The sequence below is a fragment of the Haemorhous mexicanus genome, chromosome 10 (genome assembly GCF_027477595.1).
Source record: "Haemorhous mexicanus isolate bHaeMex1 chromosome 10, bHaeMex1.pri, whole genome shotgun sequence".
NCBI classification, from domain to species: domain Eukaryota; kingdom Metazoa; phylum Chordata; class Aves; order Passeriformes; family Fringillidae; genus Haemorhous; species Haemorhous mexicanus.
Genome location: NC_082350.1, coordinates 17,664,230 through 17,690,790, shown reverse-complemented (window position 1 = coordinate 17,690,790; position 26,561 = coordinate 17,664,230). Strand labels below are relative to the sequence as shown.

The following is a 26,561-nucleotide window of genomic DNA, read 5'->3' as shown; positions in this document are numbered from 1 at the left end:
TCAGAGGTGTCCCCTGAAACCAGAGCCCTGGCATGCCACTGCTGATCTGGGGAAGGAGACACCTCTCTGGGCCCCCTGCCTTGCACTGTGGGATGGCGTGTGCTGGGGGGGCACTGTGGGTCTGGAGGGGCCATCATGGGGGCAGGGGAGAAATGTGGGCACTGATGGCATCTCTGCCAACTGCAGTGGGTCTGCAGGGGATGGTGCCATGCTGGGGTGGCCAACTCCTTTCCCCAGCCCATCCAGACCCAAGTGCCCAGCCCACAGAGGTAGCAGGGCCAGTACCACCACATCTCTTCTGGCCACAGCTGGGGTCCACCACACTCAGGACATCCAACAACACTCATTCCCTGGGTGGGCATCACCCTCCCCAGGACACACACAGTGTTCAGGTTGGGCATCGTGCCTATTGGGGCACACTGAGGGCAGCCACCAGTTCAGAGCCCCAAGGCAAGAAGCTTTATTTTCCCAAACCAAGACAGGTGGGGGAGAAGCTGGCACATGGGATCTCCACAGCCCCCTAGATGAAGCGCTTGTTCTCCTCCCGGTAGTCGTAGGGGTCTCCAGCAAAGGGCAGTGGCGGCGGGTGATTATAGATGCCCATGAGGAAGATCCAGAGGGTGCCCACTACCAGCGTGGGAGTGATGAGGAAGAAGCACAGGCGGTCCAGGGTCCGGGCCACACGGTTCCAGTTGTCAATCTCCTGTGGAGAGAGCCAGGAGCCAGGCAGTGCGGGGGAACAGTGGGCACAGGAAGCTCCCCCTGCCCTCCTGGTGCCCATGTCCCCACCTCATTGTAGCTGTTTTCATCCCTCATGTGCTTGGCAATGTAGTTGGCATTGTCGATGACGGGTTTGATGTGCTCGTAGTGCTGCTCCTCGCCTGAGTCCATGCCCAGTGGCACCAAGCCTGGGGATGAGAGGGGGCCGTGAGATGGGCCCCAAACCCTGGAGACCCAGCCCTACATTCCTTCCCTCTGTCCCTGTGGAGGGGCCGTGGCTCACGGGCAGGGGTGATGCGGCTGGTCAGCCCGTGCCGCTCCGACTGCTTCTCGAACATGAGCTCGCTGCGGGACTTGACGCTGAAGTATTCCTCTGCCTTGGCGATGTAGCCGGCCGAGCTGCAGCGCCGGATGCACGGGGCGCCCGCTGGGCTCTCGCTCGGCTGTGTCATGCCCAGCAGCCGGGGCAGGCTCTCCAGGAAGACCTGGGACACAAGATGGAGTGTCATGTCCCTTGGCCACCTCCCCAGTGTGTTGCTACCTTGTCCCCGCTTTCTGCCCATAAACTCCATCTGGAGTGCAATGCCAGGGCTCTGCTGTCCCACGCCTTCTGTTGGGTACAGTGTGACTCCTGTACCCAGCAGTGCACACACCCCGCTCACCTCTCTGACCCAGTCAGACATGATGTGGGTGCTGGGGGTGCGAAAGTGGAAGTTGAGGACCACGACAGAGATGATCACCACAGCTGTCACCAGAAGCATGATAAAAAGCAGGTACCTGGTAGGGAGCATGGTCTTGGAGCCGGCATTGCCGCAGGGACTAGGCACAGGCAGAGCTGCCCTCTGTCACCAAGGGACTCCACAATGTCCCTGCTGCACTCACTGGTGCCCAGAACTCACTTGCCGATGAGGGGGATGGCATGGGAAGTGGCAGGCAGGCGCTGGGAAATCAGCAGGAGGAAGACAGACTGGGCCAGGAGCACTGAGATTACCAGGGTCATCTTCTCACCACCTGGAGAACAGGTAAGCTCAGGGCAAACCTTGCCCCAGGTACCTCCAGCAGAGTCCCCAGTGCCAGGGTTGCCCTTCCAGTGTCCCATGATACAGTGCCCCATAAGGGGTTTTCTGTTATGGGAGTACCCTGGGGTCCTGTATGGTGTATCCTGTGCCCAAGTGCATTCTCTGCCAGGATGCCTGGCTGGGGTGATGGGGATATTCCAGTTCTAGGATGTCCTCGTGTTGGGCATTGGGGTGTTGCCTGGTACAGGTGTGGGACACAGAGGTGCCCCATGGATGTGACTCCCATTACTGGCACACATGCCACAGGGCTCACTCACTGTCAGCGGGCAGGTAGAAGACGAGGATGACCATGAAGGCGATGAGGATGCAGGGTATGACGATGTTGATGACATAGAAGAGCGGCTTGCGCTTGATGATGAGGTAGAATGTGATGTCCTGGTGCTCACTGGTGTCCGGGGGAATGTCAGGGTAGACGTTCTTGCGGGCTGGGCGGTGGATGATTTCCCATTCCCCATTCTCTGCCAGGGCACAGGGGACAGCACACAGCATGGGGGACACCAGCCATGACTGTCCTCACCAGGTCCCCTAGCACCAGTCTCCCCCCTCAGGGTGTGGATAGCATTTCAAGGTGGAATGAGTGCCAGGAAGCCAAAGCCCCAGGTAGTTTCTCCATGGCAGTGTGCCCCCACTCCGGAATGCCCCCCCACCCCTGGCCTTTATAGGGTGTCCCACAGGGCATGACAGAGAGCACCAGCATTACCTGTGAAGCCTTCGGGGTCAATGATGATCCACTCCACTGGGTAAGACCTCCCTGTGTCTGGATCACTGTCCGTCTTGAGGTGTATGTTGATCTCCAGGGCACTGTATGCCAGTGACCTGGACCACAGCCAGGGGGTCAGACAGTGAGGAGCTGCTGGGTACCCACCACCCAACCCACCCTGACCTCCAGCATGATGGACTTAGGCCACCAAGTCACCTATGCCCCTTGCACCTTGACAGCAATGGGAGCTGCTGGCAGCAGCAAGCACCCAGGCATGACATGGCCACACTGCTGCCCTGACCCAGCCACCCAGCACCTGAATCTGAGGGAGCAGTTCTGCCAGTCGAAGGGGAAGAAGTCCACGTTGATGAGGCAGGTGCTGCGGAAGATGGCGGGTGGCAGCCAGTAGACGTAGCCCGTGTCGTAGATGAGGACGTTGCAGTAGTAGGCGACCTCAAAGAGCCCATCATTGCTGTGCCAGCAGGGAGACAAGGTTATGTCATGGCTGGGAAGGGGCCAGGGGGAGTCCTGGACATGCACTGGGAACAGTTTGGAATGATTGGGAGGGGAAATGAAGACACAGCTCACTTGTTCTCCAGGACTATCTCCGGCAGCCACAGCATGTCTGGCGGCAGGCGGAGCACCTCAACACCCCCAAACTCAGACTTGTTCCACTGCAGGCGGTAATCGGTCCAGCCCTGGAGGGGAGGATCCTCAGGCCACCCCCTCACATGCTGGGCCACCCCACGGTGGCACAACTGATGCTGTGACACCTGTCCCTACTCACGTGCTCGAGCCATACGTTGGTGGTGAGTGTCTCATCCACCTCTTTCTGCAAAGAGCAACATGGGGCAGTGAGGTGCCAGGGTGTCCCCCCAGCCCAGGGCCCCCAACCCTCACCAGCTCAGGCTGGACAGCAGCCTCAGGGCTCCCCCCCAGGCAAACAGCCCTAGGGGGTGAGGCATGGCTGGGGGACACCCCACAGTGGGCCCTGCCCACTGGTCTCACCAGTGAGATTAAGTTGGAGAGGGTGAGGGCCAGGTAGACATCCACAACCTCGTCAGTGGAGACCACAGGGCGCAGCTCTTTGTCATAGCCCTTCTCCTCAAACAGGTGGTGGATGAGCCGCTCCTCGTGGTTCATGCAGAGCCCACCTGGGGGTGTGGGGTCAGGCAAACCAGGGGGCTCAGGGGTTACTGGGCCCCTAGGGATGCTCAGCAAGGGCAGGGTAGTATAAGAACAGAGAGGAGAGGAACAGAGGAACAGGGCAGGACACTGCATGTCTGTGCTGCACAGGAGAACAGACATGGATGTGCAGGAATGACAGACAGGTGGGAGCACATGGTCACACATGGTCACGGGACAAGGACGTGGGCACGGACACAGAGGGACACAGAGATACAAACCCAGCACAGAGAGGGACACAGACACGAGATGTTTGGATACAGACGTGGTGGAACTGTGCACATAGGTGGCTGTACACACAGAACACACATGGACTCATGGACACGGACCCAGTGTGTGCAGGGACACGTGGTCAGAAATTCGGCACAGACAGACACACATGGACACAATGGCACGGTGCACTGACAGCACATAGCGTGGGTAGGGATGTGGCTCTGGCTGGCACAGCCAGGAAAGAAGCACAGACGACACGCAGTGAGTGGACTCTGCCAGGTAATATCCAAAATGCAGCCCTGGGGACCCTGGTGCCCAGTTTGGACCCTGCCACCATCATCCCCCACCAGCCCCATCGAAGGGTCCCATAACCCCATGGGCACCCCATGCAGCAGAGCAGCAGGGCACCCCATGACCCAGACCCTGCTCACCCGACAGCATCAGTGCCCCGAGCAGGGCCAGCTGCTGCAGCAGGTTCCCCATGCCGTGCCCGCGGTGCCCTCACGCCGTGCCAGGCCCTGGCTGCTTCCCTGCCTGGCCTGGCTGAGCGGATGTCCGGCTGCCGGAGGGAGGGGGAGATGGATGGTGCCAGGTGCTGAGGGGGAAGGGTGCCGGCACCAGAGAGCTGCTCCAGCCCCTCTCTTCCGGCACCCCCACGTGCAGGGAATGGGAGATGGGCAGGCACAGCTGGCCTTGCTGGCCCCACGGGTGTCAGCCTGAGCCTGGGCGCTGCAGCACAGGCATTGCTGGGCATGGGGAGCAGCCGTCCCTGCCCTGCTGCTCAGCAGTCCCAGTGATGCTGCTTGGAGTGGCAGGGTCCCCACAGCAGCGTCCCCAGGTTACACACTGATGCCCAAGCACAGGGCTGGCACCCACCACTGACCACTGACCCTGGGCACACTCGGCCCCTGCGTCAGGAGATTTCATGTGGGTCCTGGAGGGTGTCACCAGGGTGAGCACCACTGCTGTGCTGTGGGTGCTGCAGGGACAGGAGGCTGTCTGACCCCTGGGGAAGGGGCTGGGGAGTCTGTGGGCAGGGTGGGCACAGCAGGAACCAAGGCTGGAGGCATCACTTCAGAGGACAAGGGGGATAGGAAAGGGGATGCAATAGGATATCATAGCTCCCCTGGAAAGTCCCTCTACTGTCACCCACTTCACCAGCACTGTGTGGCACAGCACTTGCTTCACATTTGCCAGCTACTAGAAAATAGAGCCCTTCTTTATTGAAAAATAAACCTTCTCTGTACAAATAAATAACAGCTCAAGTGCCTCTGGGGAAGATGGGGTGAGGGTGGGCTTGCCAAGGTGGGGGTTCCAGGGGAAAGGAGGACTGTGATTCCTGGCTGAGATGCTTCAGATACCTGCCAGGGCCCCATTGCCCTGGGGAAGTAAGGAAGTGCTGGTGGGAAGAGAGACTGAGGTGAAATTGAGGAAAAAGGGGGGGAAGAGCCTAAGACTGGGAGTGGAGTGTGTTTGAAGGACATAAGGGACACCTGCCCCAGTGCCCTCTCCCCATGCCAGCACACTGCCCCTTTAGGTTTTCAGCGCTTCGAGCGCCAGAGCGACGAGGCCAGGCATGCTACGGGCCAGTGTGTCACTGTCCAGCCCCACAAGGCCAGTGAAGGCCGTGGGGCGGCCCCCCACAGTGGCCCGAACCTGCGCCCGGTACAGCCCCTTGGTGTTTTTGGAGCCCAAGTCCACCAGGATCTGTGGGGAGACAAATGCACCATGAGTCCCAGGGGAGCCATGGGCAGAGTGGGACAGCGGCACTACCGGGGGGGATGGCAATGGCACTGCCTGGCTGCCAGGGTGTGTGGCCCGGAGGGGCTGGATGGGGCACTCACCTCTTGGAAGGTCATGGCCAGGTCTGCCTGGGGCACCCGCAGCACCCAGGCGTACAGGTCCCGCACCGCGCCCACCCGCGCAGCCGACGCGTTGAGTCCAGGGCAGGCTGCAACCCCTGGGACAGGCAGGGGACACATGGAGGGGACATCAGGGATCAATCGTGGGGGCACCATGCTGCTGCCCACCACAGGGAGGAGTACCCTTGCTCTGGGGACACCAGGGAAGCCTGGGCAGAGGGGGGGAATATAGCAAAATACAGGGGTGCAAGGCTGGGCTTGTCACCATTCACATGGTGATACCTTGCACCCCATAGTATCTGCAGGAGCTTACCTCTGCCCACGCCTGCCTCCTCCTCTTCCTCCTCCACCCTGGGCAGCTCCGTGGGCACCAGCTCCCGTTTCTCCCTCCCTGCCACCAAGAGAGGTGTAAAATGCGGCAGGCACTGGCCAGGCACAGAGCTGGCCGGTGAATGGACACCCTGCTGCCCCATTGCCCCCAGTCCCTCCAGCCTCACGGGGTTCGTGGCTTGGCACAGGGGTCCCTGCCAGCTCTCCAGATGCCCGTTGTGGCTCCATGGCTTCCAGGGTGGTGCCAAGGTCCAGCTCTGCCCGCAGCTGGGTGAGGAAGGCTCGTCCCTGTGCCACCATCTCCTCCACCACATCCTCACCCTGACGAAGGGAAGAATAGGACAGGATGGGTGATGGGGCACCCACAGGGCACCCATGGGCACAGCCATGTGCACAGTGGCAGAGTGCAGGGCATGGATGTGCTGGCTTCAGACAGGGCACTGCTGACATGCAAGTGCTTTGTGGCTCTGTTGGGTCAGATCCTAAGCTGCAGGGGCAGATCCATGGCTGGCTCTGCGCTGGCTGGACTCGGAGCACTGGTTTATTTGGGGAAGGTGAGGTGCCCCTTCTGTGGTGGCAAAGTGAGAGATGCCACTTCTGCAGCTGCACAGGGGACAATGGACCCAAGGGATGTCAGGAGGGGACACAGGGGAACTGAAGGGGTTTGGTCCCTGGTGGCCCAGTCACTAGAGTACAGGGGTTCCCCCAGCCTGTCCCTCTCCACATACCTGCAGGAAGAGCTGCATCTCCCCGAGGAGCTGCTCCCTGTCCCATGTTGTTACCAGGTGGCTGCCCCCTGCCACAGTCCTCAGAGCCTCCACCCAATCCTGCAACTGGGGTCCCACTACCCCAAAAAGCTCTGCAAAGGGGGGCAGATGTCTGCCCCCCCACCTGGAAGCACAATGGGGTGAGCTCAGACTGGGTGGGCAGTGCCACTCTCTGCACCCCACCTGGGCACCCTGGACGAGTGCCCTGGTAGCAGCAGGAACAGGATCCCAATGCTTCAGGCTGTCCCCAAAATGCCTTGCCAGTGCCCACCAGTATCTCGACCACCTCCCCAGCCTCTTTAGCCCCTCATCCCACGGCCCACCATGCCTCACCTGCTGAGGGGTCTCTGGGGTCCCACTGCTGTGGGGCTGGATTGGTCCCCTGCCACAGCCAGGCCTGTGGGGACAAGAAAAGGACAGGACAAAGGATAGAGGAGCCCTGTCGGGAAGCCAGGGCAGGCTGCTGGTGCTCCAACTACCAGCACAGGGGAGACTGAGGGGACCCAAGTGGGCATGGGGTGGTCCAACCTTGGACAGTACCTGGGGCATCCCTGCGGACACGAGGAGGGAAGAAGTGCCCGTAGATCTTGCCCAAGAGCTGGGGCAGAGTGCGGGTGAGGAAGGAGAAATCAAACTGGTGTCGGATGAAGTCCCCAGCCTGGTGCAAGAGATCCACCAAGGTCTGGGCATAGGAGTGCAGCTCTGTGGGCATAGAGGGAGAGATGTGACCCTGGCCCCACTCCAGAAATGGGATCCCTCCCTACACCCTAGCCCTGGCATGTCCTCCAGCTCACCACATCGTCTTGTCCTGGCATGGCAGGTCTCCTCGGCCAGACGGGCACAGCTGGCCCGGCCCTGAGGAGCCCGACAGGACCCGGCGTAGAAGGCGCAGAGACGGGCGCGCTCCGGGGACCGCTGCTCGGGGGGCAGCTGCGCCATGGCCAGCAGGTCGAAGCAGCTCGGCTCTCGGCTGCCAGGACCAGCTGTGAGAGAACCGGCACTGCCATGAGTGCTGAAAATCCCCATGGCATCTCCGTGCCCCCTGTGGTGCAGCCAGGAGCACTCACAGTCCATCTGGAGACTCAGCCAGTCCGTGAAGGCAGTGACACGGGTGTAGACTCCTGGTTTGCCCCGCTCACCGCAGCCATCACCCCACGAGGTGATGCCGTACAGGACAAAGTGGTGAGAAGTGGGGTCCTCGCATGCCAGCGGCCCTCCTGAGTCACCCTGCAGGGAAATGCTGGTGCACTAGGCTGGGCTGGGACCTCAGCCAGACCCATGGGCTGTGTATGTGCCCGGCACTGTGTGAGGGATTTTTTGAAGTGGGCTGCTGTCAGTCCCTCAGGCACGGTGGTACCTGGCAGGAGTCGACGCCTCCAGACAAATATCCAGCACAGAACATGGCACTGGTGAGAAGGTCCTTGCCCAGGGCACCCCGGCACGTCTCCTGGCTGAGTAGGGGCACCTGTGCCTCCATCACCACGTTGGCTGCTGGTCCCTCTGCCAGGCAAGGCACCCGTTACGGGGTGCCCTATGCCCGGACATCTCCCTCTCTTTCACATCCCCCTGCCCTGCCTCGGTGCGCTGGGGCTGGACCCCAGAGAGGGCACAAAGGGGAACACCCCACGGTGTCTCTTACCTTCGTAGAGGGAGCCCCAGCCTGCGATGTAGCAGGGGGTGCCGGGGCTGGGCTCCGCGGGGCCGCTGGGAAGGCACACGGGGCTGACGGTGGGTGATGGGGCCAGCGGCACTGCCAGCTCCAGAAGCGCCAGGTCCCCGTGGAACGTCTTGGGGTTAAACTGGAAGGAGATGTGAGGATGTCGGCCTGGGCTCCTGGGGCATGCACAGGGAGGTGGGGGTGGTGCCCACTTCCACCGACCTTAGGGTGAGGCAGGATGCGCCGGACGGCCACTGCCCGCTTGCCTGCTCCCGGCTTGCCCAGCTCGTGGTCGCCCACCACCACTGTCCACGCCAGCTCGTTCCGGTTCCTGGCGGGGTGGGGGCAGCCGGTTACAGGGGTGATGCTGCTTCCCCGTGCATGCCTCTGCAGGGCATCATCCCCGTACTGCCGTGCCCTCACCGTACCCGCCAAAGCAGTGTGCCGCCGTGAGGACCCAGGAGGGCCCCACCAGCACCCCTCCGCACATCAGCTCCCCGTGCAGCCGCACCGACACCAGCCAGGGCCAGGCGCCCCGCGGGGCCACGCTGCCGCCCATGATCCGGCCTCGGGGGGCTGTGCCGTTGGTTTGTGGGACCCCGCGGCGCCCGCAGCTCCCTGGGGGACAAAGTCGGGATGAGGGGGGCGTCCTGCTTGCAGGCTGCTGGTCTCCCAGGTGGGCTCGGGTGGCCGGCCATGGCCGGGGCAGGTGGAGGGGGTGGTGGGACATGAGGCGCGTCGGGCGCGCTGTCAAGCCTCATCGTGCTCACGGAGGCGAGCGGGCGGAGGGCCGGGGGCACCCCGCAGCACGGCAGCTGCCGACGCTAACCTCTGCCCCCCGGCCCAGCAGGCAGCCGGGGACCGGGGGCGCCCGCCGGCGTGGGGGGGGGGGGGGGGGGTGGCGTGGGCACGGTGGGGCCGCCCCGGCTCACCTGGCATTGTCGCCTCCGCTGCTGCGTCAGGACTCGGAGCTGCGGCCACCGTCTCTGCAGGGACAGGCTGTCATGGCATGTGGGGACACTCCCCCCCGATGTCACCACCACAGTCCTGCTGTCCTCAAGTCGCTCAAGTTCCTTTCAGTGCCCCCAGACCCCCATCAGCCTGAACAAACATCCCTGTACCACCCCAGGGAGTGCTCATCACCCCCTGTGACTCAGTATCCCCAGTCTCCCCTTGCCCACTTCTCCCACCGCAGATTGTTTATTGCCCCTCAGTGTCCCAGCCCAGCCCAATATGCTCATCACTCCAAATACTTCCATCCCCCAAATCTCCAATTCCCTTCCCAGATCCATCTCCCATCCTTCCATCCCACCAGAGATCCCTTATCACTCTATCATACCCCCACCTCCACCATCTCCCCACTCCATCCCAACATCCTCTGTCACCCCAACACCCCATATCCCTTCCAAGCATCCCCTGGGGATACCCCATTTGTTATTGTAGGGCCTCCCATCTCTGGGAGGAGCCGGGGGGTTGTGGGTGCCCACTCACGGCACTCCTGGAGGCGGCGGCGGCAGAGCTGGGCGCTGAGTGGGGCGCAGGTGTGCAGGGCCCCATCGGGTGGGCACAGGCGCTGGTAGGGGGCACAGGCCTGGCTCAGCGCCCGGTTGCGCTGGGGCAGCTCGGGCAGTGCCTGGGCATCCAGCAGGGCCTGGCAGCTGGGGGGCATGGCAGGGGGTACAGCTGGCACTGCAAGGACAGCAGGGCTGTGGGCATCGCCATGTCCTCCCTGTGCTCCTCTGCCCAGGTTATCCCAGTCTCTGCTTTGGGATGGGTGGGAAGTGAGCATGATAGGCTGTGGAGTCAGCATGTTTTGGTAGGGTCTTCTGGTACTGGGGCACATTTTTGGGGTGAATATCTGAAAAGTTCACAAGGGATCAGGCAATGATTTGGATAGGGGTCCAGGTCATTGGGTAAGATCTAGATACAATGGGAACTGCTTGGGCAGGGTCGTTAGCAGTTAGGGATATATTTCAGGAGTCAGGGCTCTGTTTTGGTAAAAGCCTGTAGGTTAAGCCTGTAGGGGATGAATATGGTTTGGGTAAGATCTTGGGTATCATTTTGATAGGATTTCTAGTGGATGATGTAGGCATCCAAATATTTGGGTAGAGTCTCCAGGCATGGGTGCAGGTTTTGGTAGGATCTTCTGGGCATGGGATGGTGTTTGGATAGGGCCCCTGGGCTGCGTTTGGCTGGGGATCCTGGGTTCTATTTGGGTAGGGTCTCCTGGGGACAGGGGAGGGCAGCGGGGGTAATGGGGTCATGACTCACGTGAGCAGCTGCCGGTGATGTTGGCACAGGGTGGGAAGAGGCAGGGGGCACAGAGCCCACAGGCACCCCGCTGTCGCTGCTGCTCAGACAGTGCCCGCTCCAGTGCCAGCAGGGCACTCCTCAGGGCTGCCTCCAGCACCAGTGTCCCCCGGCTGGACAGCGCTGATGGGTGCACACAGGGGGCTCAGACCCACAGAGCCCCCGTTGCTGCCCCCCACCACAGCCACAGGCATCCAGCAGCCCATGGTGCCTGCCTGGTGCCTGCGTTCCGGTATTGCCACAGCAGGTGTCAGGCTGGGCAAGGCCTGTCCCCCCTTGACATTGCCTAGAGTGACAGCCGCCAGTGTCACATCCCTGCTGGAGCTGGCACATGCACACCTGGGTGTTTGCCCAGGTCTTTGTGTTCCTGTTTTACATGGAAACAGGGTGTGAACCCAGGCAGGCATGCCCACATATGTGACTCTGTGCACATTTTTGAGCACTTGTGTGCATCAGGGTCCATGTGCCTGCGTCTGCATGTTCCTGCATGTACCCATGTGTGTGCAGTCCTGTGCCTGCCCTGTGTGCACATCCCCCCGTGTGCCCCTATCTGTGACCACCTGTAGCCATGCAGAGCCACCTTCCTGCTGGCCATGCCCTGGCAGATTGTCCCCTGGAAGTGGCATAGTGCTGGTGCCGCAGGGCATAAACCACAGCACTCCCTGCACCCCCTGCCACTGGCAGCACTTGACACTCAGTCCAGGCAGCACAGACATGCCTCGGGTTTAAGGGGGTTTTGACAAGGACCTGGCCATCCTGCTTGTGCTGCCACCCTACCTGAGAGTGAACCCAAGGATACCGTTTCCTACAGCCACACCTGCAGCTAAACTCTCCCGCAAAGACGACCCCGTCCCTGTGCCCCACTGACCTTGCAGGATGCTGGCCGGCATGGGGTACAGCCTCTGGCCCACGGGAGCCCCCCCTACCAGCTGCAACAGCGGCAGCAAAAGCACGGGGGGGACCAGCCGGACCCCGAGAAGACCGTCCGGTGTCCTCTTCCCTCTTTGCTCCATCCCCGGGCGGGTAAAGGGGGGCAGGTGGGGGGAACCCCCGAAATGCCCGAGGCAGGCAAGGAGGGATGGATATATACGGTGCCCCCCGGGCGGTGGGAGGAGAGAGGGGCCGGGGGAGCACAAACAGGCGAGTTCATTAATGTCGCGCCAAGATGCCAGCTCGGGGCGGGGGGCGCGGGGGGGGGGGGGGCGCAGCCGGGGCTTCAATGCCGCCTTTGTTCGACGAGGCCTCCGGGCGGGCAGCATCAGACGGGCGCTGCGCTCCGGCGCTGCCCGCGGCCCTTGATCATTTTCACGCCAAGCCCTGGCCGCGCCACCGTCCCTCCTGCGGGCCCCGGGCGGGTGGGAACGCACCGGCGGCTGCGGGCGCGGGGGGCCCGGGCTGGGCGTGGGAGCCCCGCCGGCGGTTTCAAAGGCGGGCAGCGGGCCGGGAGCGGCCGAGCGGACAAGGGGGGGGAAGGGAAGGCGGGGGTGCCCGGGGCGGGGGGATCCCCGTTCTCTGTGCCAGCCCAAGCCTGGCCAAACAGATCGCCCCGCGTAAGGGCACTGCACCCCCGTGCCGAGCAGCGGCTGCCCCTGAGGATACCCCTCCGATGCCCCCCGCCGCAGTGTGCCCTGTCCTGCCTGGGGTGCCGGAAGGAGGACGTGCCTCGGCCGGGGCAGGTGGGACCGCGTCACCGGCTGTCCTTCTTGCTTGTTCTCTTCTTCAGCAGCGGGCCCGGGCTGGGGGCAGCTTTGGCCCCTAGCTGGGAGGGCTACACTCACCAGCCCAGATGGACAGTCTGCTACGTGCCTGCCGCTCGGCTGGTCCACGTTCTAGGATGACACTGACTTGCCCCAGTTGCCACCCTCCTGTGCCCACGAGCCCAGTCTCAGCTCCATCGGTGAAAGTGCACCTGCATCTCCATCACTTTTTCGGGGTGCAGCAGATGCCCGTGCCTCCACCTCTGTCGCTGTAAAAGGAACTGGGGTTTCTGGGACCCGTGTTCATTTGGGGGTTCCCATTTTTGCTAAGGGGAAGAGATGTGTGCCCGTGTCCAGAGCTCTGTCTTTGCTAGGGGTAGGGGCTGTCCGTGTCCTCATGTCCGCTGGGGAGCAGGGAGTGCCCGTGGTCAAATCTCTGTACTCCACAGGGGGTACCCACGCCCCCTCTCTGCCCCCAGTAAGTGCAGCAGGTGCCCATCTCCATTTCTAGTCCGGGGGATGCTCGTCCCCATTAAGGGCAGGAGCGGCTCCGTGCCCGCGCTCCCCCTGGTCCTCCCGGCCGCGATGGTGCCAGCGGGGCGCGGACAATGCTGCTTCAGTGGCACATCAAAGGCACGGGCTGCCCGCGGCTGGCACAGCGACAGGCCCGCCGCAGATGAAAGCCCCGGCCGCGCGGGCTCCCACCTCGGCCGCGGGGGCACGCTGTGCCTCCGCCCCACGGGAGACGGCGGGGCCGAGTGGGGGGGACAGAGCACCACGGCACACAGGGGAGCGCTCTCCCGCCCCGTCCCGGTGTCCCCGCACGGATCCACCCCACCAGTGACACGCGGGGGTCCAATCGCTCTCCTGACCGCAATCGGCGCCCACGCGGGTACTTGAGGCTGGAGTAGTGTTCGCCCCCGGCCGCACCGTGCCCCCCGCTCCCGGTGCCAACCCCATTAACCTAATTGGCGAGGCGCTCGGCCGCCCCGGGCGGCGGCGGCAGTGGGACCCCGGGACCCGGGCAGATCCCAGCCCTGGCAGCGGGCAGGGGGGGGACGGTGCCCCCGGGGCCCCAATTGTCCGGTAATTGGCGCGGGCAGCCGAGCCCGGTCGGCAGCGCCGCTGGGCGGGGGAGCGGGCATCGGCAGGGGCTGTACCGGAGCGCGGGGCTACATAAGTCGGTATCAGGTGCTCGCCACTGGGGAGTCGGTGACAGGGGGCGCGTGACGACGCAGGCACGGGTTTTGGGGTGCGAGAGGAGTGGGGCGAGTTCGGAGGACGCGAGTGGGGAGACAGTGCTGGGTATCAGAGTGGGGAGACCCCGGAAGGGCCGAGGGTTGGGGGTGTAGAGTGACTCGGGCTGGGGAGGAAGTCACTGGAGGGGTGTTGGGGTGGGGCTTAGGGGGCGGTGGAGGGGACCATTATGGGAGAGCATTTTGGGACAGGTGCAGTGACAGGAGGGGGGTCTGTGGGCGGGGCCAGAAAAGGGGCGTGGGCAGAGTGCACGGTGGGGTGGGGCCTCAATGGTGGGATGCATGGGGCGGGGCCTATCAGTGGGGAGGGGCTTATCGAGGGGCGCGGTCGTGGGCGGGGCCGTGTGTGGGGCGGGGCCCGGCGGGTCGGGACCGGGTCGGCGGGCGGGGCTCCCGGGGCTGGGGCCGGGGCCGGACGCTTTTCGGGATCGGCGGGGCCCAAGCCGGGCCGGGCCGGGCCGGGCCATGGCGAGCTCGGAGCGGAGCGCGCTGCTCACGTACCGCCTGTGCGGCGGCTCGGCCGAGGAGGAGCGGGGCCGGGAGCGCGGCCGGGCCGCCGCCGCCCCCCGCAAGCTGCCCACATTCCTGGGCGTTGTGGTGCCCACGCTGCTCTCCATGTTCAGCGTCGTCCTCTTCCTGCGCCTCGGTGAGTGCCACCGCCCCCGGGGTACCCCCCACTCCCGGCCGCGACCCGGGGCCCCTCGAGAGTCACCAGCTCTGCCTGGTACCCCCAGCCCGGCCCCAATCTAATCCCGGGGTCCCCGCCTCTGGAGCCCCGAGCCACCCGGTCTGAGTCGCCAGTGCCCTCCCAGTGCCCTCTCCTGGGCCTCCGTCTCTGCTGCAGTCCCAGTGCTCCCCTCCAGTGCGTACCCCACGGCCCACAGCCTGGGGCCCCCGTGCCTTTCCCCTGCCTGCTCAGTTCCGGCCCGGGCTGGGGTCCCAGTGCTGTGTGTCCCCACCTGACCCCACTAGACTGGGGGCTCGGGTCTCAGGACCCAGCGACAGGAACTGCACTACAGGAACCCAATTAGGACCTTAGGGACCCGCGTAAGGGACCTTAGTTCAAAACCCTGGTGTTCCTGGAGTAGAATCCTGTGTCTTCCCAGTGCCTTCCCTAAACGGGATTCCAGTGCCTTCATGTCCACCCGTCCCCTAGTGCTGGGATCCCGCTGCTTCCCAGGCATCCTCCAGTGGCAGGCTCCAGCACCCCAGTTCTCTCCCGCATCCTATACAGTGTCCCAAGGGCAGAACCCTGGTGTCCCCCAGCAGATACTCAACTTCCCCTCTGTGTGTGTGCAAAGGGCACACATTGTTTCCCAGTCTGCCCCCAGTTTGGTTATGAGTCTGTTACTGTGACCCCTGGGAGACGAAGAGGGCAGGATGGGCATGGACTAGGGCAGCTGGCAGCCTTTTGGGGGGCCTGAAGGGGTAGGTGCCCCAGCATGGCCCGGGGCAGGCGGGGCGGGCAATGTTTGCTCTGGTCCGGGAACGGGAAAAGCTTTTCCTCTTTCGCTTTCCGCCCACGGAAAGCCCAGGGCGGGAGTTGGCTGCGTGCCCAGGGGGCCCCACCGGGCCATGGGGGGGCCTTGAGGCCATTCCCCTGTCGGGGAGACCCCCCCCAGATGGGGGCACGGGCCATCACTCGTGTCGTCATTCACCCCTTTCCCACTCCCCTGCGTGGGGACTTCGTACAGGCTCTGACTCCCCCAACCCCACAGGGGTCACCGGCTTCTCCCTGCCTGACCTGGCCCCTCGCCCGGGGCTGTGTTTTCCCGGGGACCGCGGGGCTGTAGGGGAGGTGTCGGGTGGAGGGGAAGGAAAGCTGCCAGGAAGAGAAACTTTCCGACTCTGGGGGGCCAAGGCTCTCCCTGTCAGCTCCCCGCTTCCCCCACACCTCACATGCTCCCCAGATGTGGGTTAACACCCCTCCGGCTTAGGCCCGCAGTGCTTTTGGGGCATCCCTTTATTTCCACCAACACCCCTACCCACCCTTAGATTTGGCACTCGGATGCCCTCCGGCTCTCTGGGGACCGCAGGCGGTGCCCTCAAACCCAGCCTGTCACCCCAAGGGCTCCTTGCGGTGCCGGTGCCCCGGTCACCCCCCCTTCCCCCCCTTGCCTCTCCCGCGGGCACATCCGCGGCCTGGCCCGTGGCTGAGATAGGGCAGCGCCCACAGCCGCGGGCAACCCCTTCCTGCCCGCAGTGTCGCCAGCCGGGATCGCTCCAACCGGGATCGCTCCCGTCACCCCGGGCAGGGCCGGGGGGGCTCTGGGCCCTTCTCTGGGGAACACCCACCCACCCCCCTGGGAGCGGTGCCGTGGCTGGCAGGGACACCCGGTCTGCTTCTACTTCCTGCTGTGTTGTAGGCAAGCGGAGCAGCCACGGGATCCCTGTGGGGAGCTCCTGACTCCCCACTCTGGGGAACAAGGGTGGCAGCAGGGCATGGGGGTCCCAGCAGCAGAGCCCCTTCCCTGTTTGTTTGGGTTTTGGGCACACCGGGGCCAGACACGGGTGGAAAATGGGGATACCCTGAGAGAGGGAGACACTGGTATGGGTGCTGTGGGTGGGAGGTGGAAGCATCCTCATCCTGGAGGGGCGGGGGCTGGCAGGTCCTGGGGGAAGCTGTGGGCACAGGGATGGGTGTGGCCACATGCCTCAGTGGGGTGAGGTCTGTGTGGTGGCAGTGCCCAGGGACTCTGTCCTGCAGGTTGTCCATGCTCAGCTAATGGGCACACTGGCCTCTCCCATCCTTGACAGGGTTTGTGGTGGGTCATGCTGGGTTGTACCAGGCCCTGGCCATGTTCGCAGTGGCATATTTCATCATTGGCATGACGGTGCTGTCTGTGTGTGCCATTGCCACCAACGGGGCACTGGATGCTGGAGGAGCCTACTGTATCCTTTGCTGTGGGTGCTGCTGGGACAGGACATGTGGGACAAAGCTGAGTGACTACCCAGTGGCCTTGAGGTGCCATGCTAAGGGTGGGACCCTGTTGGCCTGGGAGAGAGGGGTGGGGGCATCTGATGGTGGTTTGTGCTGCTGAGATCTTCCCTTGACTCGAGCAAGATATGATCAGCCGTGCCTTGGGCCCAGAGTTTGGGGGCAGCATCGGGATCATGTTTTTTCTGGCCAATGTGTGTGGCAGTGCCCTCTATGTGCTGGGACTGGTGGAGGCAGTGGTGGACAGCTTTGGGATCCCACCTGGTGAGTATCGCCCTGTGTCGTGGCAGGGGACAGCAGGTGTCCCTTACCTGAGCAGCCCTAGTGCTGTGCCAGGCATGCCAAGCACCACGCCCAGCAGAGCCAGCCATGGCTCACCCAGCCCTCTGGCCAGTGAGTTGGTGCCCATCATGCCTGACACAATGCTAGTAGCTCTCAGCTCCCTGTGATGCCCCCTCCAAGCTTTGTTGATCCTGTCTTGTCTCTGGCCAGGGCAAGAAGCAGGCACAGGCGTCCATGTCCTGCCCCAGAGCTACTGGTTTGAGCTGCTCTATGGCACCGTGCTGCTGGCGCTCTGCCTCCTCGTGTGCCTCGTGGGTGCCTCCATCTATGCCAAGGCCACCTTCCTCATCTTCCTCATCGTTGCAGCTGTCCTGGGCACCATCCTTGTCAGCTTCTTTGCCACACGGCCCCTGAAGGTGCCCATCCGCCTGCCCAAGGGCAATGGCACTGAGACTGATAATGGCTTCTTCACCGGCTTCTCCCTCAACACCCTGCGAGACAACCTGGGCGGTGAGGAGAGGCTTCTCCCACCCTGCCTGCCATGCCCACTGGCACTGCCACATCACATGAGGCTTGCTCGAGGGTGGGGGCACAAAGCAGGTGCTGTGGGATGGTTTCTCCTGTAGTTTGTGTGTGGGGACATGGAGGAGAGGGCCTGTGATGGGGCTGTGCCACCCTGGACAGCCTGTCACAGTGTCACAGCCCCTGTCTGTGTGTCCTGCAGGTCAGTATGAGGAGGACTACACCACCGGGCAGATGATGAGCTTCAGCTCCGTGTTTGCAGTGATGTTCAACGGCTGCACTGGCATCATGGCAGGCTCCAACATGTCAGGTATGGACAGGAGGTGCCTGGCAGGGTGGCACCAGGAACAGGACCTGGGAGAGATCAGGGGTGTGCTGTGCCTGTGGGCGCTAATGATGTCTGCTCCTGCCCACAGGGGACCTGAAGCGCCCGAGCTACTCCATCCCACGGGGCACCATCTCTGCTGTGCTCTTCACCTACCTCGTTTACAACTTGCTGGCTTTCCTCATGTGTGCCACCTGCAACAGGTATGTCCACCTCTCCGCATGCCAGGGTGTGCTTGGTGCCAGGGCATGCTGGCCTGGACCAAGGTGGATGCCAGTGTGTCTGTGTCCCTCTTCAGGATCCTCCTGCAGAAAGACTATGGCTTCTTGCGTGACATCAGTATCTTCCCACCGCTGGTCACTGTGGGCATCTATGCTGCCACTCTCTCTGCAGCCATGAGCGACCTCATCGGCGCATCCCGCATCCTCTATGCTCTGGCCCGGGATGATCTCTTTGGTGAGTGCCCAGAATGCACTGGCACTCGTTGGAGCCCACTCAGCAGGTTGTCCCTGCTGGGGACCAGACCTGACACTAGGGAACTCCCTTCTTGGTGTGCAGGTGATGGTTTGTGGATTGGTGTGTGCCCATTTGGGTCACCTGCATGTCCTATAATTTGCCCCCGCCCCAGCACTCAGGGTGGGGATGGGACTCCTGGCTGGTGGTTGAACCTGTGGCTGCCTACTGGGGTGTCCCAGCCCAGCCTCCCTGCTCTGCCTTGCAGGCCGGGCGCTGGCACTGGCCAAGAAGACATCTGCCAGTGGGAACCCAGTGATGGCAGTGATCCTCTCCTGGCTGGTGGTGCAGGTGAGTTTGTCAGCCTTGCTTCTTTCCTGGCCTCACGGGGTGAATATTGGTTGTCACCTGGGCTGGGTGTTGTGGAGCCTGGCATGTCCCCCTGCCCTGTGGAATTCCTCCCCCAGCCACCCTGCCCTGGGTGTCCTGCTGCAATTGTGCTCTTCCCTCTCTGAGGTGGGAGGTATCCCATAAATTAAGGATAAATCACAAAAAGGGAAAGGTATTCCTGTCTGTACCCTTACCCATCATACCCCTGGGATACACCCCAAGTGGACAGGGGTGGCTTGGGCCCATACCTGATGTGCCATCCCAGGATATGCATTCACCCTGTGCTCTCTGCAGGTTGTGCTCTTTTCTGGGAAGCTCAACACCATTGCAAGTGTCGTGACAATCTTCTTCCTCCTGGTTTATGCCACTGTCAACCTGGCCTGCCTGGCGCTGGAATGGGCCTCGGCCCCCAACTTCAGGTACCCACAGCCACAGGGGAGAGAGGCTGTGCTGAGATGCTTGGCAGGCACCCATCCCTCCATTCCTCTAACTGTGATTGCCCTGCCACCCCTGTGCCTGAGATTTATGATGAGATGGTGGGCAGAGAGGCTGAACTCCCCTCTCCTGGGCATTAGAGGGACAAAGACACCCCTATCGCTGGGTAGAGAGAAGAGGACAGGTCCTAGAATGGCACTGGCTTGGCACGGTTCTCGTGCACTGTCTCTGCTTTGCTGAGTGGGTACGGATAAATCCAGCACCACTGGGTACCACCCGCCCCCTCCCCTCAGGCTTTCCAGAGGTAATTTATAGCTTGGGCTCGGCCGGCATCCCCCGGGCAGTTTGCCAAGCAGTGATGGAGCCCACTTTCCATTAGCGCTAATTAAACTAACAGAGAAGGGGGAGAGAGGAAGGAGGATTCTGGGTGGGAGGAGAAAATATCTTCCAGGAAGAAGGATTATGTGTAGCAGGCGGGCCCAGCCTGTGGTAAAAGGTGTGGGGTTCTCTGGTGTGAGGCTGGGCTCATAGGGCTGCCCAAATCTGGGGTGCAGGGAATGGCTGGGGAGAGCCTGATCTCCTGGGTGATGCCCACTGCCCTCAGTGTAGGATGCTGACTCCACAGCAGGGAGAGTCCCCCAAGTGGGCAGAGGTGTTGCACAGGTAGAGCTGGGTGGCACTGCCTGGGAGTCACCCAGAGGCCCCATTTCCAAAGGAGAGCTGATGCCTGTGCCAGGCTGTGGCTTGGCCCCCATCTGCCCTGCCCAGCTGCTTGCTTGACTTGGCATGGAATGGGGCAGCATCAGTGCCTGGGGGGAGCCTAGTGGAGTGGGTAGCAACAGGCCCCTCACCCACCCCACATCTGGTGCCTCCCCCCTCCCTTCACTGAGGTCTGCATCAAGCACAGCGGAAAAGGATTTTAATTACCTTTCAGGGAAAACAGCAATTAGAGAAAATAACAGCTTCTCGCCTCCCCGCCTCTGCCTCCCTGATCCAGAATGAGCGGGCACCATGGCTGGTAGCGCTGCCATGCACTGCCCATTACTACCTGGGTGTTCCAGGACAGTGCCATCCCCATGGCCATCATTGCCCTGTTTGCCGAGGGCTGGCAGCAACAGGCTGCCCACTGCCCTGGGATTTGCCATCTCCCCTCCATAACTTCTTCTCCAGGTGCATGGGGTGCCCGACATGCCCTGGGCTGGCACAGTGGAATCACTGGGGGTGGGTGGTGTGGCCATTTGGCACAGCTCCCCTTGCTGTGCCCTCCCCACAGGCAGCATGGGCACCACATGATAGCAGGTGTCCCTTCCTCCCTGCTGCAGGCCCACTTTCCGGTACTTCACCTGGCACACGTGCCTGCTGGGCATCGCGGGCTGCTGTGTCATGATGTTCCTCATCAGCCCTGTGTCAGCCTCGGCGAGCCTGGGCTTCCTCCTCCTTCTCCTCCTCGCCCTTCACTACCTCTCACCCAGCAGCACCTGGGGCTACATCAGCCAGGCCCTCATCTTTCATCAGGTAAATGCTGTCCTCCTGTTGTCCCCTTATGGGCTGGAACGCTGGTGTCCCTGTGGCAGCTCAGCTGTGTCCTGGGCAGCATGTCCTCAGGACTGGCATCCCCAGGGGCAGGATTGGTGAAATAAAAAGGGTTCCTCACCTGTTTCCCTCCGTCTGTCCTCCAGGTGCGGAAGTACCTGCTGATGCTGGATGTGCGGAAGGACCATGTCAAGTTCTGGCGCCCGCAGATGCTGCTGATGGTGCAGAACCCGCGAGGCAGCGCCCGCCTCATTGACTTTGTCAATGACCTCAAGAAGAGTGGCCTCTATGTCCTGGGCCATGTGGAGCTGCAGGACTTGGGTGAGGATGTGCACTGTCTCCTGTGCTAATGGCCTCTGCATTTTGCTGAGGTGCCAGAGGGCTTCTTAAGTTGACACTGGTGACCAGTTGATGGCTGGGGAATGTCAGCATCTTGGGCACATGTGTGGCACACTGGGCTTGGCTGCTATCGGGGACATCAGTGAGTTAAGTCTGTCCCATGCCTCCTGTGCACACACTTATACATGCGTGTGCACAAGTGTTCATCCCTACACATGCACCCACGTGGGGCTCCTGCATGTGTCAGTGTCAGCATGCAAATGAGGTGTGTGCCAGCCAGGTTAGTGCCTGTACACACCCAGCACACATGTGGGCACACACTTGGCACAGCCTTGCACACGTGTGTGCCTGTGTCCATCCTCACCTCATGCCTGCTGCTGTGTGTCCAGGTGTCTTGGGGGTGTTTGCACTCTTGTGTGTGTTGGTTTGCCAACCTGTGCTCTCCCTGGCACATGACATGGCTGATGCACAGGCTCTGTTCCCCTTTCCCTGCTGTTGCTGTGGTGACTAATGGCCTGAAATTGGGGAGTGGGGATGGGGCTGCCTGGAGTTTTTTTATATGTTTATGTACAGTTTTATATCTCTCTCTGTAAGCACCTACATTCCCCTCTCCATCTCACGGGTGCTGAGGTGGGCACAGGGTTTTGCAGCAGGGGTGGACACCAGGGTTAGCCCCAGTATGGGCTATCTGTCCCACTGATGCTGGTTTTGTCCCCCACCCAGACATGCTGCCCTCAGACCCACTGCAGCCCCAGCAGGACTCGTGGCTCAGCTTGGTGGACAAACTGAATGTCAAGGCCTTTGTCAGCCTCACCCTTGCACCCTCAGTACGGCACGGTGTCCGGCAGCTCCTCTTCACCTCTGGCCTTGGTAAGTTCTGCCTGGTCTGGACATGGGTGAGGGTAGATCCTGCCGTACCTGTGGGTTGAGAAGTGCCAAGGGGTTTTGAGGAACCGGGATGGTTGATGCCAGAGCCAAGTTTGCTCTTGGAAGCATCTGAGGTGAGCTGTAGGCAGTTTGGGGTTTGGAAGCATCACTGTTGGCAGTGTTGAGGGGCTTGAAGACATCCGGATGAGATATGATAAGGGGTTTGGAAGACCCAGTGTGGGCAGTCCCAAAGCGGGAGAGGTATTGAGTGGGCAGTGCAGAAATCGAGTCAGGTCTTGGAGCTATCTAGGTGTGATCCTGAGGGGTCTGAAATTGGCAGGGCGAGCAATGCCAAAGTCAAGCTGTGGCTTGTTGACACCTGCAGTGCCAGGAGGGCTGGTGGAGCCCTCTGCCTCTGTTCAGCTGGGCTGGCACGGTCTCTCTGGCAGGTGGGATGCGCCCCAACACCCTGGTGCTGGGTTTCTATGACGACGAGGCACCGCAGGATGGTCTAGCCCGGCACCCCGCCTTCACCAGTGCCCGTGAGGAGGTCCCCCTGGGCTTCCCTCCGCTGCGGGCAGCCACCACTCCCAAACTGCTGTCAGCCCGGGAGTACGTGGGCATTGTGGCTGATGCCCTGAAGATGCTTCGCAATGTCCTGCTGGCCCGCCAGCTGGAGAGCCTGGACAAGGCCTGGGAGCTGCGGCGGGCCGCCAGCCCCCCACCCACCATCCACGTCTGGCCCGTCAACCTGCTGCGGCCCGACAGCGCCCGCTACGCCGACACCTGCAGCCTGTTTCTGCTGCAGATGGCCTGCGTCCTCAACATGGCGCGGGCCTGGCGCCGGGCCCGCCTGCGCCTCTTCCTCTGCGTGGAGGCAGGCACCATGCCCCATGCCCAGGAGGAGAAGCTGCGCCAGCTCCTCAAGGACCTGCGCATCCAGGCCCAGATCCAGCTGGTGCCCTGGGATGCCATCACCCGCCTGCACTGGCAAACCTGCCAGGGACCCTCAGGAGGGCCAGCGGAGGAGGAGGAAGATGAGGAAGGGGTTGTGAACTTCCCGACCAACACCACCCAAGTGTCAGATGAGTACGTGTGTGCCGCCAACAAACTGGTCCTGGAGCAGAGCCCCGCGCCAGCCGTGCGCTTCCTGTACTTGCCGCGGCCGCCGGCCGACACCAGCCTCTACCCGCTCTACCTGCACCAGCTGGAGCTGCTCACCCGCGGGCTGGGCCCCACCGTGCTGGTGCACGGGGTGAGTGCCGTCACCAGCACCCAGCTCTAGGCGACCCCCAGGTCCCCCTCGGCTCCCTGCACACTTCTTTGCCCAGTGCCTTTAGCAGTCTGAGCCTGAGGATGGCCCCAGTGTCTCCATCCTGGTGGGCAGAGGGTACCCCAACCCCACAGTGAGAGGTGGGTGCAGGAAGGGGGTTTGATTTTGGGGGATGTGTCCTGCAGAGGATTAAAGCTGCCCTGGCAGGAGCCCGGCACAGCTCTGGGGCTGGACAGGCAGCACGGTGCATTCACGGTGCCTTTTCTTTGGAGTAGGGCATAGCAGGGTCTGGGGGCGGGGGCAAGCACTGGGTGCCCCAGTTGTCTGCTGGGAGCCCCTTAGTTGCACCCTGCAACCCCCTCTGTAGTTCCTCCCCTGCCACAGCCCGCATCCTCTCCTCCGCCAGCTCCTCCGGGCACCCAGCCAGCAGCAGGGATTGATTAAAGGCAGCCTCGACCTTGGTGCCCCAGCTCCCCGCCATCCTCCTGCCTTTCATTAGGAAAAATTAAATGGGAAAGGGTGGGGGAGGGGAGCCTGGAGGCCTGTGCTCCCTGTGTGAGGCTGGGTGGGTGGGGGAAGCAGTCGGGTGCTGGCCCTAGTTCCTGCAGTGTACGGCACCCTGGATCTTGATCCGTACCCCCAGTGCTGTTGGATGGGGGCCATCCAGATGCTTTAATCTGTAGTCCCCCACAGCCCTACAGCTGCTGATCCCCTGGTGCTGGCAGGAAATGGGGAAATTATTTGTGGTGGGGTCCTTACCCACACACCTGGGTCTCCTGACCTGCTTCTTGGGGCATTTTTATTTCCCCACACACATCATGACCTGCAGGGGGAAGCTGGCCTTGCCCCCTGCCCTCCCTTATTGATTAGAGGAGGGCAGGAAATTGCCTGGGTGCTGGATGATAAATCCATTGGGTGCCTGGCGGGTGGGCAGTGTGCCCAGTGCTGCCTGATGGATTGCTTCTTATTAGCCCCAGCACGGGGGGCTGCTCCCAGCCAGGCTGGGCTCCAGCAGGGGTGACAAGTGTGGCACTGCTGCCTGTGCCTGCTCTGACCAAACTTGGCAGTGCTGACTGGCAGCTCTGGTCAGGCAGAGGGCTGGCAAAACCCAGGTAGTTGGGTGCAGCTGGGGGGAAAAATGGTGGAGACCCACATTTTGCAGTGGCTTGTGCCCTGGCTGGGGAGGAGGGGGCTGGGGCTGGCTTTGCTCCCTGCTGCAGGAACTGGGTGCCCTGGGGCGAGCACCACACATCCCGTGGGATTTATTTACAAACAGTTGGAAGCTGGCACAGGGCAGCCTGGCACTAGCGGGACCCGGAGGCCTATAATGTTAATTATCACCACGTAATTAAAAGCCCATAAAAAGCCTCACACTTCATTAAATTAAAGCTTCCCCTCACTGTGCCCATGGGCTCCAGCAGCGTTAACCTTGGCCATGCCAGACACCAGCACCTCTGCAGGTGGGGTCCCGGGGCTAGGGGTGCATGGGACCCCAGGGTCAGGACCATGCAGCCCCCCACAGCATTGTAGGTGGGTGCAACATTGCCCATGCATGAGCATTCTGCAACACCATTCGTGTCACACCCGGGCCACAAGTGCCTGGGCTCATCCAGGGCTGCTGTCCCAGTCAGAGATGCCCACGCATGGACATGGACATGTGTGCCCAAGGCACCGCTGCAGACACCCTGACCCACACCCCCTGCGCAGGTGGGGGCTGACATGGGCATGCACATGCACAGCCAGGTGTGTACGTGCAGCATCACGGCCGCTGCAAAGGCAGCACCGCACGCCTGCACCGCGGCTCCGGCAAACCAGCTCTGGCATGCAACACCCACGCGGCACACACCTACACAAATAGCATTTTTCCTCTTTCCCAACAGCCAGAGGTGCAGACAAACAGCCACACTCACACCCCTGCATCTCCTCCAGACTCCCACCCATTGCAGTCTGTGCCCAGAGGGGATGGACTGTGCAGAGAGCACACATCTGTGCCTGCTCTCTCTGTGCCTTGATTTCCCCGAGTGCTGGACTGTGCTGGGGTAGAGCCCAGTGAATGGGGAACCCCCAAACCCTCCTGGTGCTTTGGATCAGGGGTGCTATGCCAAGGTCTGGGGAGGGATACAACGTGGGGAAAGGGCCCACCAGCACACAAACAAGGACGTGTGTGTATGTGTGTAGATGTTCAGGCAGGGATATGCATAAATGAGAAGAGAGTGTGTATGCATGTGCGCATGGGAGGGGGTGCTGTGCTGGGTGCTGCACACGTGCATAAGGGGTGTCTGTATGTGCACACACGTTGGTGTGGGTGTATATACCCACCCCTAGGTGTGACACCCTGATGTGCACACAGGGCTCCAGGAAGGGGGAGCCAGGGGAGCACACACCCTTGTGCACTTGGGGTGTGCAGACTGGCTCATGCATCTGCCCAGAACCCCAGGACTCTGCTGCCAAGTGGGGCCATGGGCAGGGGGCTGTGGAGGTGGGTGCCCATGCCCCGGCCCTGCGGGGGTGGGCAGCCAACAGGGCCTCGGCTATTTCTTGGAAATTTTGCAGCATTCATTTCAGTGCAAATAAAAGCTGTCATTGCCGGAGAAATGATACTGATCGGGGTCTGAAAAGACAGCAAATTACCCGCCTGAAAATGCACCGCTGGAAAAAAATGCATATTAAACACACAAAAAGGCACTTTGCCATCAGCCGCGCTTCCCCCGCCGCTCCAGAATAACCACACTTTACATAATTCTCCCTCTCCACCTCCGAATTAATTTCGCAGACAGAGGCAGAGGCAGCCCTTTGACAATAGCGGAGGGGAGACGCGGCGGCGGCGGGGGGAGTGGGACTAGGGGCTGCTGGGGTAGTGCCGTCCTCTGAGTGGGGGCACAGCACTAATGGGATGCCAGGTTTGGAGCTGAGGGAAACCCAGGGGTTTTTTGGGGGGGAGGGACGACGACGACGACGACGACTGAGGGGTTTGGGAAAGGTGAGTCCACGGGTGAGGGTTGTGGGTAATGGGTGGATGTACCCAGCTGTGGGGCGGAGCGCTCTCGTACTCCCGCCTTGGGTGCTGGGGATGGGCTTCCTTGGGGTGGGACTTGTGGGGTGATGCCCACCCTAAACAGGCAAGTCTTGGGCCAGGTGTTTCCTATAAGGGACAACCCCTCACTGGTGCAAACCTCCGCCAGGCATGTGGGTGCACCACAAGGCCGTGTTGCCCACCCAGGCTGACACTCCCAAACTAGCACATCTCTAAGAAACACCCGGGAACCTGCCCTATTTTGTTGGGCGTGAAGGCACCATGCCCTGCACCCCAGCACTGCCGAGGGAGCATAGCGGGCGGAGTGGGGGTCAAGAGGTGATGGTGGGGGCGTTCATCTGGCTGGGTGCTCAGCACTGAGGGGCTGACAGAGGTGAGAGCGGATGGCGGAGGT

General features: G+C 62.1%; 3 protein-coding genes across 5 annotated transcripts; 1 reads left to right on the top strand and 2 right to left on the bottom strand.

The window, feature by feature from the left end:
- Positions 1-436: 436 nt before the first annotated feature.
- On the bottom strand, positions 437-4,461 carry CHRND (cholinergic receptor nicotinic delta subunit). 2 transcript variants are annotated; one of them, XM_059855618.1, is made up of 12 exons: positions 4,329-4,461; positions 3,508-3,653; positions 3,287-3,331; positions 3,088-3,197; positions 2,816-2,971; positions 2,500-2,615; positions 2,057-2,257; positions 1,620-1,731; positions 1,383-1,497; positions 1,004-1,205; positions 790-908; positions 437-703 (listed from the first exon to the last, which is right to left on the bottom strand). In XM_059855618.1, the coding sequence occupies exons 1-12, from the start codon at positions 4,378-4,380 to the stop codon at positions 521-523; spliced, it is 1,557 nt and encodes a 518-aa protein (XP_059711601.1). In that variant the 5' UTR covers positions 4,381-4,461; the 3' UTR covers positions 437-520. The 2 variants fall into 2 exon arrangements, with proteins under 2 accessions (XP_059711601.1, XP_059711602.1); XM_059855619.1 differs by having other exon boundaries at positions 3,088-3,173.
- Positions 4,462-5,097: 636 nt separating this feature from the next.
- PRSS56 (serine protease 56) lies at positions 5,098-11,836 on the bottom strand. Its single transcript, XM_059854893.1, has 17 exons — positions 11,692-11,836; positions 10,785-10,946; positions 10,005-10,202; positions 9,446-9,499; positions 8,942-9,131; positions 8,736-8,844; positions 8,496-8,655; positions 8,214-8,356; positions 7,924-8,083; positions 7,651-7,839; positions 7,397-7,558; positions 7,190-7,253; positions 6,818-6,980; positions 6,257-6,410; positions 6,073-6,150; positions 5,742-5,848; positions 5,098-5,604 (listed from the first exon to the last, which is right to left on the bottom strand). The coding sequence occupies exons 1-17, from the start codon at positions 11,834-11,836 to the stop codon at positions 5,431-5,433; spliced, it is 2,412 nt and encodes an 803-aa protein (XP_059710876.1). The 3' UTR covers positions 5,098-5,430.
- A 2,331-nt stretch (positions 11,837-14,167) lies between these two features.
- On the top strand, positions 14,168-25,728 carry SLC12A9 (solute carrier family 12 member 9). Of its 2 annotated transcripts, XM_059855616.1 has the most exons (13): positions 14,168-14,422; positions 16,534-16,668; positions 16,841-16,978; positions 17,207-17,506; positions 17,721-17,828; positions 17,935-18,046; positions 18,142-18,299; positions 18,565-18,647; positions 18,981-19,105; positions 20,444-20,636; positions 20,801-20,975; positions 21,717-21,863; positions 22,310-25,728. In XM_059855616.1, exons 1-13 carry the CDS (start codon positions 14,242-14,244, stop codon positions 23,143-23,145), a joined length of 2,691 nt encoding a protein of 896 aa, XP_059711599.1. In that variant the 5' UTR covers positions 14,168-14,241; the 3' UTR covers positions 23,146-25,728. The 2 variants fall into 2 exon arrangements, with proteins under 2 accessions (XP_059711599.1, XP_059711600.1); XM_059855617.1 differs by lacking the exon at positions 17,207-17,506.
- The last annotated feature ends 833 nt before the right edge of the window (positions 25,729-26,561 follow it).